Source organism: Populus nigra, chromosome 17 (genome assembly GCF_951802175.1).
Source record: "Populus nigra chromosome 17, ddPopNigr1.1, whole genome shotgun sequence".
Lineage (NCBI taxonomy): Eukaryota > Viridiplantae > Streptophyta > Magnoliopsida > Malpighiales > Salicaceae > Populus > Populus nigra.
This window is the reverse complement of record NC_084868.1, coordinates 9,764,172-9,775,875: the sequence shown is the minus strand read 5'-3', so window position 1 is coordinate 9,775,875 and position 11,704 is coordinate 9,764,172. Positions and strand designations below refer to the sequence as shown.

The 11,704-nt window shown below is 30.0% G+C and overlaps 2 protein-coding genes across 3 annotated transcripts; both read left to right on the top strand.

The window, feature by feature from the left end:
* Positions 1-1,892: 1,892 nt before the first annotated feature.
* On the top strand, positions 1,893-3,165 carry LOC133676764 (small ribosomal subunit protein eS28x-like). The gene is made up of 2 exons (XM_062098497.1): positions 1,893-2,026; positions 2,693-3,165. Exon 2 carries the CDS (start codon positions 2,694-2,696, stop codon positions 2,889-2,891), a length of 198 nt encoding a protein of 65 aa, XP_061954481.1. The 5' UTR covers positions 1,893-2,026; position 2,693; the 3' UTR covers positions 2,892-3,165.
* A 2,802-nt stretch (positions 3,166-5,967) lies between these two features.
* Positions 5,968-7,986, top strand: LOC133677720 (small ribosomal subunit protein uS7). 2 transcript variants are annotated; one of them, XM_062099852.1, is made up of 5 exons: positions 5,968-6,117; positions 6,197-6,305; positions 6,983-7,251; positions 7,409-7,612; positions 7,739-7,986. In XM_062099852.1, the coding sequence occupies exons 2-5, from the start codon at positions 6,210-6,212 to the stop codon at positions 7,791-7,793; spliced, it is 624 nt and encodes a 207-aa protein (XP_061955836.1). In that variant the 5' UTR covers positions 5,968-6,117; positions 6,197-6,209; the 3' UTR covers positions 7,794-7,986. The 2 variants fall into 2 exon arrangements, with proteins under 2 accessions (XP_061955836.1, XP_061955837.1); XM_062099853.1 differs by lacking the exon at positions 7,739-7,986 and adding an exon at positions 7,694-7,727.
* The last annotated feature ends 3,718 nt before the right edge of the window (positions 7,987-11,704 follow it).

The window sequence follows — 11,704 nt, the reverse complement described above, 5'->3', positions numbered from 1 at the left end:
TTAACTAGTTTATTGGACAGCTTTATACTGATGGCTGGATTAAAAAATATTCTATAAAATAATGTTTAGGCTTCAGAATTATTTAATGTTGTAATTAAACATGATGTAATTATTTAATATTATGGGAATTATCATGATATAATTCAGTTGATTTTATGGATTTAAAGACAAACCAAACAACAAGTAAAAATCATAACCTGACTATAAAAAAATTTCAAGATGATACTTTTTAATAATGAGATAATTACATATTAGATTGACATTGGCTTTGTGACTTGACCTATTAAACCCGCAATCCGGATCATGAACTCCACTAGATTCAATAAAAAAAATTTTAAAAATCATTTTTTACTTATGATAAGATAATAAAATTAGACGCTCGTAAAATTGAACATCAATAAGAGATCAAGATGTTTGTTTAAAATTATGATAACCTCGTAAAAAGTAAACCAAAACAAATTATGAAAATCAATTCAAAATCAACTAAAATATTGAAGAATGAAACTGATAAACAAATTAATTTGCATAGTTATTAAACCAGACCTAATCAAAATTAGACGCATTGTTATTAAACCATTATAACCATGTGATTCACTTTTTATTTTTGTAAAAACATATAAACAGTTATAATGTTTTTCATTTTTGTAATAGAGAGAGTAATGAACAATGAAGCACTAAAATGTTTGTCACATGCCAATATATATATTTACTGGATTTCTGTATTCTAATTCCACATCTTTTAAATCATTACAAATTCTATATATATATATATATATATAAAGATAAAGCAAGTTTCTCGACTTGTAAATATTGTAAGCAATTTGGATTGGGTCTGTAAAACTTTTCATTTTACCTTCACTTTGAGCTAAATTATCATCACTGATATTGCATTTGTTGGTTTAGAACTACCATGCTTAAATAAATTATTTTTATACAAGATTACATAATGCTCATAATAAGAAAAAAGATTTAACATCTGAATCAATAAAGAGAGTTTATAACGAAAAAATATATATATGGTGCTTAAATTGTAACTAGAAAAAGAAAAAATCACATTTTATCCTCTAAAAAGTGACAACATTCCCTTTCCTATTAAAAAATTTTATTTTTTTAATTTTCTCTCTCATGTTTTGTATGTTTTTATTTATTTTTTAAATGGTAAATATAAAAGGTGATTATTTTCGATTCGGTTCGGTTTTCATAAAAAAAAATTAAACCAAAACTTTTTTAAAAAAACCAAACCAAAACCGGTTCAAACCAACTGGTTTCGGTTTGGTTCAGTTTTTTTGACAAAAACCGGTTTGACTCAGTTTTTTTATTTAGCTCAGTTTTTTCGGTTTGACCCGATTTTTTCGGTTTCAAGCTTATAAAACTGAACCGAACCGATCAATTTTTTCAAAATTTTAATTAATTTTTTTTTCACTGTTAAGTATTTTCAGTTCTTTCTTTTTAATTTTCTTATATTTTTAATTTTTTTTCCCACTTCTAGTAAATAGCTAGTAGTTATAGCATGAGAAACTCAAAAAATAATTTCTAAGGCCAGCTAGTTCGATGCTTGTCTTGAATCGAAGCTTCTCATGTATTGGTGTCAGTGAACCTAGTGAGAGCTTGCTTTTGTGTCATATCTCATATTTTTTAAAAAAATTTAAAATTATTTTTTATTTAAAAAAATATTTTTAAATAAATTTTGATATATTAATAATAAAATTTAAAAAATATTATTTTAATATATTTTTAATAAAACAAATATTTTTAAAAATATCACACATTAAAATATCATACACAAATTTAATCCATAACGAAACTCAATATTCCTGTAGCACAGGTCTACTGTCCATTTTCTCTTTTCGTTTTGTGAATCGGTATTTTTGAACAATTTATTAAACCTAAATTCCTAATTACATAAATACCCCAAACTAAGCCTACTCTTCTTAACACAACCCTAACTCTAGGCATTCGTATTTTCTGCCTTCCACTTTGCAAGAACCAGAAAACCAGCTACAGGCGGCTGCTGCGTTCCTCTCAGGTTCTCTTCTCCGCGGTTCCTTACATTATTTCTTGTATTTTTTAGCCATTAAATCTTTGTTGATGACTGGTTTGATCACAGTAGATCCCCTGAAGTATCTACGTCAATCGATCTCTTGTTCATGTATTTACGATTTAGTGAATTAATCTTGTTATTCACTTCTCTCTTTTGTTTTTAAGGTATCGTATGTTTTACTGGGAAAATACATATAAACCAGTTAGGTCTGTTTGATTTCTGGGAAATTCTGTAGGAAAAAATCTCAAGGTGCTTTATATGAATTGAGTTTTCATTTTTTGTTGTTGTTGTTACTGTTGTTGTGCGGGGCAAAGAGTAATGCCATGCATACTGTATTAGATGGATTATATGCTTTATATTTACAAAAGAAATTTAGGTTGTGGTTCTAGCTTGATAGTTAGACATGTCTTTCGTAACATCGGATGGCCGATGTTACATGGCATATGCTGGATTTGGGTTTTTTTGTGTTGGCTGATGATTTGATTGCTTCCCTTTTAATTATTTTATCAATGGGAATTTGTTGTTGCTCTTTATGAACTCATTGCTTTACTGTTGTTCTATCTGGTGGATGTAATCCGGTAATGAACATTGAGCTGGATTTTTGCCTTGTACAAGTTTGGTCCTCTTAGCCTAACTCCTGGTTTCTTGCAGGATGGATTCTCAGATTAAGCATGCGGTTGTGATGAAAATTATGGGTAGGACTGGATCGAGGGGGCAGGTGACTCAGGTTAGAGTCAAGTTTCTTGATGATCCAAATCGATTCATCATGAGGAATGTGAAGGGACCCGTGAGAGAAGGGGATGTCCTCACTTTGCTTGAGTCTGAAAGAGAGGCAAGGAGACTCCGCTGATCTGCCAATGGCGCCATGAGCTTTCTTTTAATTGAAATATAGAAGTATTTTCTGTGTGGTTTATGTCAAAAGACTTGAAAGTTTGGTTCTTGAGTTGCTCCCTGATGTTTTTTTTCTTGCTTCAGAGTATTTTCTGTTTATTGTTTTCAATGCACTGACCTTGCTGAGGAATTTTGCCTTGTTGGTGGGATATATGGGTCCAATGTGCCTTTGTCGCACTACTCTGCTTGCTTGATGCAGTAAAAAGTATTGTTGCAGTTTATTCTCCTTTCAACCCCGTTCCTTGTTCCTTGAGAGCCATTTTTGTGGTTCTGTGATTCTTTAGAGTTTGAGTGGTTGAACTTTTTGTTTAAGATGCGCATGATCCTGTTGTAGAGAGATTGATTTAGGCGGTTTATTTATTATAATTATTATAACATATACTAAAACGCCGATGACAATCACTGTAAATTTATTTGTTTTGGTCATCAATTTTTTTTCTTTAATTTCATTCTTCTAAACTGAATTGATTTCTATTTTGTCAAATATTATTAAAAAAAGACATTAAAAGATAAGGGACCAAAATATTAAAGTCAGAAAAATAATGGCCAGCCTATTCTGAAGCAAATTTCAGCTGGTTCGATATCTTATTTTTCTTATTTCTCATGCCTTGGTAGGAGAGAAGACAGAAATTCTTCGAATTTTTAGAGAAAAGAGGTAAAATCATCAGCTAATAACGATTCAGCCATGAAAAAGATTGCTAATTGAATTGGATTGAGGTGTTATTTGATGCATCTATTAAAGTCTTGAAAATTTTTTGGGATAGAGTTGAGTTTTGATTTTTATAACAGTTTTTTGGGTTTTTTTTTTTATGGCTATAAATGATAGTATTCGGGTGGGATGTTCTGTGTGTTTTTGAATAAAATGGTTTTAAAAAAAATGGGTTTTAGGGTTTGAAAGTTTTATTTTCTTCTTTCACAGGTGACTGGATTTTAGAGTTGCCTAGCTTTTTTAAAAATAAATAAATAAATTATTTGCTTATATAAGAAAACTAGGCGTAAAAGAACATTGAGTACATGTGTGGCCCAGTGCTTGAGGAGCTGGATGATTTTTCCTTGGTTTATTATTATACATAAAGTTAAAACATTTAGTGTTTTTGCTGTTTAGAAAAATAGTTCATTCTATTACATTACATTTTTTTGTGGATTATAACAATGCAGTCTTTAAAAATTTTCAAATTTTTTTAAACAATTAAGCCCTTTTGAGATCAAATTAAAGTTTAATTGCATGTTTTTTTTAAAAAAAAAAGTTGGATTGAAAGAAAGAGCGGATATTTAATTTTGATATCAAACTTCATTTTACTCATTTTTCAGTCTTTTTTTAGCTTGGAGAGGGAAAATGTTCATTGGCGAGGAATCTAGCCATCAAAACGGTTTTTTTAATATCACATGGTTATATTTTAAGGTGTTTTTTTTTATGTTTTCCATGGCCATTAATTGATTTAAAAAGGTCTTTAGAATGTTTTTTAACTGCTTTAGACCAAAAATAGGTTGAAAATAAGGTTTTGGGTAAAAAACAAAAGACCCTGTTTTTTTTTCCATTGTTTTGAGATGAATAGACGACGCGTTGTTTATTGATGTAGGCGACACGTTCTTTTTTTTTCTAGATACACGTGTCATCTACCCCCATTAAACATAAAAAGAATATAGGCCTGTGTGCTTGGGTCTAACTTGATTTTGTTTTTTCAATTTTTTTTAAATAGTGCATTAGTTTATTTTTTTTACAAATAAAATTTGGGTTTATGTTTTAATTAGTTTGTGATGATTTTTTTTTTAATTTTATATGGTTTATATTTGTTTTTTTCTTAATATTGATTTTTGTATAAGATTTTTTATGTGTGCAACATTGCATTTTTGTTTTTATTCAATAAATTTTATGTGCGTGACAATATCTATTACAAATTTTATTTTGATAAAGAAATTCATTAAACACTACAAAGTAAATTACTCATGTAGCGATGTTAAATATTTTGATATTCATTTGTCACTTAATTTTTTACAGCATCTCAATATTAAGTTGGTGTTTTATTTTGTGATCATATATTAAAAAAAAAATTATAATCCTACTTTAATCTATAACTTGATTCACATGTTTAGCGTGTTAACCTTGAGTACCCGATTCATAGGTTTAACAAGTTCACCCACTGACCGGATATGTTTTTTGGTTTTTGGTTCGTTAATTATTTTTAATAGTTTTCTCTCGATTTTATCTTTTAATAATGGACGATTGTAAAATAAACTACATAAATTATTTTTTTGCTTTCTTTAAGGTTATCAATGTCTCAAGTAAGTTTTTATTTTAACGTTGATGCTTAATTTTTTTACCATATATTTTTACGATATAATTAAAAAATATTTTATAAAAAACAAATTATAAAATTCAATGGAGTCCATGAAACGATTTGCTTGGGTCTAAGATCAATGTAATTTGTCATAACCTTAATAGTTTTTTGTGAAAAAAATTATCATCTTTATCTAAGTCATATTTTTACTAGTTATTAAGATTGTATTTTGATCCATGAAATCAATCAATTTAATTCGGGTTAACTTACGCATGATGTAATTTAAAACCGGAGTTAAGCAAAGAGTTAGGTTAAGAGATTTCAAGATTGACTTATTACCTATTATGTCAGTTTTAACAATACTGTCAAAATTTTTTTATTGTTTTTAATATTTTATTTACTTTTTTTAAAAAATTTAATTGATAAGAAGTAGAGCACAAGCCAATAAACCAATAAATAATATTTGTTTTAAGTGAACATAATTCCACATGGCTGACGGGTGATTTTTATGTTGAAAGTTCAATTCTTGATGTAGGGGTTTTTCCATTTTACCCGGGGTGATTTAAGGGATAGCACTGGAACATTACGTAGACTTTGGTTTACAGAGAGTTCGAATCCCTCTCTTTCCGCACCTTCACCTCATTTATCAATATTGAAATGTTATCTTTCTTTGATATTAATTACTAAGCTTAAATAACTAAAGCAGTTAATTAAATAAAAAGAAGAAGCCCAACAAGCTAGAGCCCAAGATACCTCAACCCACACCCGCTTTCACGTCTGACCAAAACCCTAATTCCATTTCGAAGCCGCTATATATACCTAAAAGCCTTGGTCGTTCTAACTTTTCTGTAATCCCCAGCACCGAGAGCTCAGTGCCGCTTGCCTCTCTATCTCTTCGATTTCCAGGTCTGCAACTCAGTCTCTTTCTCTATCTCTTAAAATATAACAAACAGCGTTTCCTCTATGAACGTTTTTGTTTGTGCAGGTAACCAGCAAAGATGGCAGCAGCTGTGGTGGCTCCACCAAACCCAGAAGCTAATCAGGCTATCTACGATGTCAAGCTCTTCAATCGTTGGTCTTTCGATGATATTAATGTATTTTTCCTTCCCTTTTCCCTAATAGGCTCACCATTAACTGATCTGTAATTCGATTCGTGGTTGCTTTATTAAGTAATTATATTTCAATCATCTTTTCTAGGATTTGAATGTTTGGTCGTGTTGGGCTTACTTCCTAGTGAATGTGATCTATTAAGTAGTAAAATTTGAAGAGATTTGTGTTTGTTTTCTATTGTTTTTGCTTTTCTCTTCTTGTGTATTGGATTAATAGAAGAATCCTTGGTAGACTGATGAGATTAAATAAAACAATTGTACTAAAAGTTTTCATAGTTGGGGAATCATGTAACGTTTTTGTGGTTTTTATGGTGTGTAGAGCGGCAGGTGAAGTTGGTTGGCTTTTAATTAGTGATGATGGTTCCTGTGGGTTAGTTGTTTTTGTAGCTAATTGGGTCTGAAGTGTACATATTTTCATTGTCTTGAAAATCTCTTGTCTATTTCATGGCTTTGTTTGTCAAGTAGTTAGTCTCGGTCATTCTGATCAGCAGTTGCGTCTTAAGTTGATGGCTAATTCATTCATGATATTTGGAACTGATGGGTGCCATTGGGATCTCTGAAATTGATAGATTAAACATCTTAGAAATTGCCTTATAAATTATTGGGCTGTATAATGCTACTCCTTAAATTTGGATTTGGTGTGATTTGATTTTGGTGGTCAGGTAAATGACATTTCTCTTGCTGACTATGTCGGAGTCCAAGTTAAGCACGCAACATATGTCCCCCATACAGCTGGAAGATACTCTGTCAAGCGTTTCAGGAAGGCCCAGTGCCCAATTGTTGAGAGGCTCACAAACTCTCTTCAGATGCACGGCAGAAACAATGGGAAAAAATTGAAGGCTGTGACCATTGTCAAACATGCCATGGAGATCATTCATCTTTTGACTGATCAGAACCCAATCCAAGTTATTGTTGATGCTGTGGTCAACAGGTCTGTGATCAAGTACATAGTTTTTTTTCTTATAGATTGGTAACTGTTAGTTATCAGCGGAAGATTAGTATTTATTGTGTTCTTATCTTGACATGGTATTTTTCTGTTATTGCTCCCTTTCTGTTCATCTCACAACTTTTTTGTTGGTTTATAACAGTGGGCCTCGTGAAGATGCCACTCGTATTGGCTCAGCTGGTGTTGTCAGACGTCAGGCTGTTGATATTTCACCTCTTAGGCGTGTAAACCAGGCCTTGTATCTCCTTACCACTGGTGCTCGTGAGGCAGCTTTCAGGAACATCAAGACCATAGCTGAATGCTTGGCTGATGAACTTATCAATGCAGCCAAGGGTTCCTCAAACAGGTGTTTTTCCTTTCTCCTTGATTGTTTTTTCTTTGATAATTGCTTTTCTATATTTTTACCGAGTAGTTTTTTTTCCTTCAGCTATGCCATTATTGAGTAGTTTTTTTTATATATATATATCTTCAGCTATGCCATTAAGAAAAAAGATGAGATTGAAAGAGTTGCCAAGGCCAACCGTTGAGGAATTCTTTCAGAATGGTGGAAGGGAGTTTTGTTATTTTCGGACAATTTTTGTCTTTTGTTTGTTTTAAATCTTCAGCCAAGACATGATACTTATGTTTTGTTTGGTGTACGACGGCAGGAGTAACTCTTTTTATGTATGGAGTTCCATTATAATGTTAACAATGTAGTAACTTCAGTTCCATTACTCTTTACTCGCTGGGTTTTTGGTTTCCTTTGATGGCTGGTTGTTTATCTCTAATCTTCTTTCAACTAAACGGGTCTGGTTGTCTTGGGATACTGCCTTGTTAATGTGTCTCCCAAGTGTAGGCCTTTGTTTTACACCCTTTGAATTCCAAACCCTTCCTTTCTTAGTTTAACTGCTGATTTGGAAATCCGGCGTTTTAGTTTGCTTATGATAACATTGCCAAGCTCGGCTGTAGACTGTAGGACTTGAACTCTGGATACTGCCAACAATGCGAGGGTGTTTACCTATAAATATTATTTTGTTGAACTATTTGGTCAAGGACTCCATCCTTGACACACTTTAGTATGGAGCAGCAATGGCCTCTCTTCTCTCCCTTTCGGAGGACAAGTGATGTTTCTGGATGGAGGACAGATGAGTGGCTTCAGTGACTTTTAAGGGTAGAAGAATTGGAGAAGTTTGGAAAGTCTCTACCCTGGTTAATCTCGCTGCTCTGTCATTACGTTTATGGTGTCAGAATTTGCCGTTCTTAATTGACTGTAATTTGCCGAAGGATCATGCCAATTGATATTGGAGGCATTCGATCTGATGGAAGTTGGTAAATGGAGCATGATGATTATAATTGTGAAAAGGTACGGTGCTGCTTGATTATCAGAATTCTACTGTACCGCGAGGTTATTTTTCACATCCCATGGACCTTCGTAGAATGATTCTAAATTTTAGCCCACATTGTCCTCCCCATACGGTTATTTTTTCTGGGCACTAGATCTCAATCGGCAAGCGATTATGGAAAATGTGCCGTGCTAGTATTTTTATAAAGGTTAAATTTGATGACTCCTGGCAGGTAAGTTTTGATTTTCAGATTGAGTCCTGTTAACAAGTATTTAGAACTCTTTCATCTGACTATAGTATTTATTTTTAATTATTAATTATTTTTATCATGAAATCTCCATTGTCATAATTAAAATACAAAGTCTCCAAGATTTTTAGTTTATAACTAGATTGATATTCTGCATTATACCGCTAGAGTTACATTAATTTTTTTGTAATATAGAAAAATGATATTCAGGTGATGGTAGGATTTTAAAGAAGTAAAAAAAATTTAAAACTCGTATTATTGACTTGATTTCATTTAATAAATTTAGTTAATTTAATAATATGATAAAAAATAGAGGATGACATAAGATAAATTGAAAAAAATTGCATTAATTAATTATAAATAATAAACTATCAATTTTATGGAAATATATTCTCTAATATTCTTAAAAGAAATTCATGATCTTATATGATAATAAAATAAAAATTAAATGAGAATGAGATAAAATTTCCTAACAAATCATGAATTCAATTTCCTGATTAACAAAATCAGATTAATAAAATATTAAGAGATGAAATTAAAAAAAATATCTTAACAAAAAAAAAGTTTCAAAACAAAATAAATAGCAATTAAAAGAATGAGAGCCAAATTTAATATAAAAATAAAATGATACCAAATATAGAGGGATAGAATTGAAAAAAAAATAAATTTAAGTCAAAACAAAACAAATAGGAACAATTTACAATCAATTAATAATAATAATAATAATAATAATAATAATAAATTGCTCATGAATATTTCTTAAAATCAAATTTTGATTTTAAAATTTTTTAAATAGATTTTCGATATAATTTTATCACTTATTATTACTTTTTTAGCCTTCAATAACATACAAAATATAAACATATTATTTTGATATATATTTTCTTAACTTTCTTTGACAATCTCCCATTAAAAAAGGATTTTACTAAATTAATCAAGATATGCATTAATAAGAAAATTGAGTTTAGAATTGAAAAATATATTTTTTCAAATTATTTCAAATAGCTTAAATTCTTAACAAACTTTTATTGTAATTATTGCTCGTTTTATTAGAAAAATATGCTCCTAATAAAAAAAAATGTTGTTGCTTTTAAGAAGATTGAAAAAAAATTATAGAAATATTCTTGATTGCTTTATGGATAATTATATATAAGTAGGATATGTGTAAATTTGATAATAAGTTGCTTTTTAAGAATAAAATATCTATATTTAATCTAATTCTATTTGTTTTTTTATTAAATTAAGAAAGCATGGAAAAAAAAGATATGTTTTTTTGTTGTTAAAAGGAATATATTAATAACAAAAGGAGGGATTCAACTATATTTTTTAGATGGTGTTGAAATTATTTATTTTTTAAAAACATATTTTTATTGTTGTATAATTAAATAAAAAATTTAAAGAGCTTCCCACGGTATATCTTAATATGTATTTTTATATTGAATTTCGAACTAGATTTTTAGTTGAAATTATTAGATTTGTTAGCATTATTTGTATATATATTTCATGATTTATTTTATTAAACGCATGTATCAACTATTAAGTTAGCAATTAAAAATTTTTTAATGATAAAAAGATATTAACAACGCTCATATTTGTTTTTGACGTTAAAAAAATTGCTTTAACTCATATTTGTTATCATCTTGGTTCATAGGATAAAAAACAACAACAATTAGAAAATGCTTTTGCAAAAATATAATTATTTTCACTAAAAAAGGAACAAACTATATTTTTAATTAAAAACCCAATATTATTATTTTTTTAATTTATTTTCTATTTTGATAAAAAAAAATATGATAAAAATTGCTTCTAGAGAGATAACTTATTGTAATTGTGAAAGCAAGTTTCAATTAAAAAATTAAAAAAATTATTAATCGAGAAGAAATATAAGAAAAATAAATATGAAAAAATTATATAAAAATAAAAAAATAAATATTTTATTCTCACTAAATACTAATGAGCTAATTATTTTAAAAGTTATACATATTAGACTAATACATAACTATTCATAAAGTAATCGATAATACCACTATAAAAAAACCCTAATCTTCTTAAAAATATCATAATAACTAGATAATTGCTTAAATGCAATTCAAATAAATTGATATATATATATAGGTAAACGAGGCCTGGGCCTTGCTTTCCAGCCAATGCACATATGGCCTAAGAAAAACAGGTTGATCGTGCCTGGGCTTGGAAGGCCAAGTCCATGCACCTTGCTGGTTTGTATTTTTTTTATTTGAATGGGCATAAAAAACATCATCTATCCATTTTTTATATCAAAACACTCGTTGCCACTCTAATAAATGACACCCCGTCTTTTAGTTGGCTTTTCAACGACCAAAAACCACCTTTGATGCTCAACAAGTTTTGATTTGAGTTTATGCTCATCAAAAACCTATTTCAAATATTGTTTTCACCTAAAAACATCATAAAACATCCTGAGACCTTCTATAAATCTATTTATAAACCTCAAAACACACTTAAATATGTTGAAAAACAAAAAATTTAAATCCAAACTATAATATTCCACATCGACGGGTGAGAACTTGGGGGAATGCTTTATATGAGCATGCTCACCTTGACTAGTAAGACGCGTTTTGGAGTTAGGTGTGGTTACCAAGAACAAATTCATGAGGTCCATAGGCTAAAACGGACAATATCTTCCTAGTGGGGTAAAGTGTTACATTTGATATCAAAGCCTGACTCACTAGCTGTCCCATGGTGCCGACGGGATCATCGGGCTCCTTAAAGGGGGTGGATTGTAATATCCCACGTTGGCGGGTGAAGACTTTGGGGAGAGCTTTATATGATCATGCTCACTTTGACTAGTAAAACATATTTTGGGGTCATTCGTGGCTTTCAAAAACAA

What these genes read in the sequence shown, in the direction of transcription:
- LOC133677720 (XM_062099852.1), top strand. Translation starts at nt 6,210, where the DNA reads ATGGCAGCAGCTGTGGTGGCTCCACCAAACCCAGAAGCTAATCAGGCT. An exon ending in GGTCTTTCGATGATATTAAT is followed by an intron (nt 6,306 to 6,982) that starts GTATTTTTCCTT and finishes TTTGGTGGTCAG; the next exon opens with GTAAATGACATTTCTCTTGC. An exon ending in GTTGATGCTGTGGTCAACAG is followed by an intron (nt 7,252 to 7,408) that starts GTCTGTGATCAA and finishes GGTTTATAACAG; the next exon opens with TGGGCCTCGTGAAGATGCCA.
- LOC133676764 (XM_062098497.1), top strand. Translation starts at nt 2,694, where the DNA reads ATGGATTCTCAGATTAAGCATGCGGTTGTGATGAAAATTATGGGTAGG.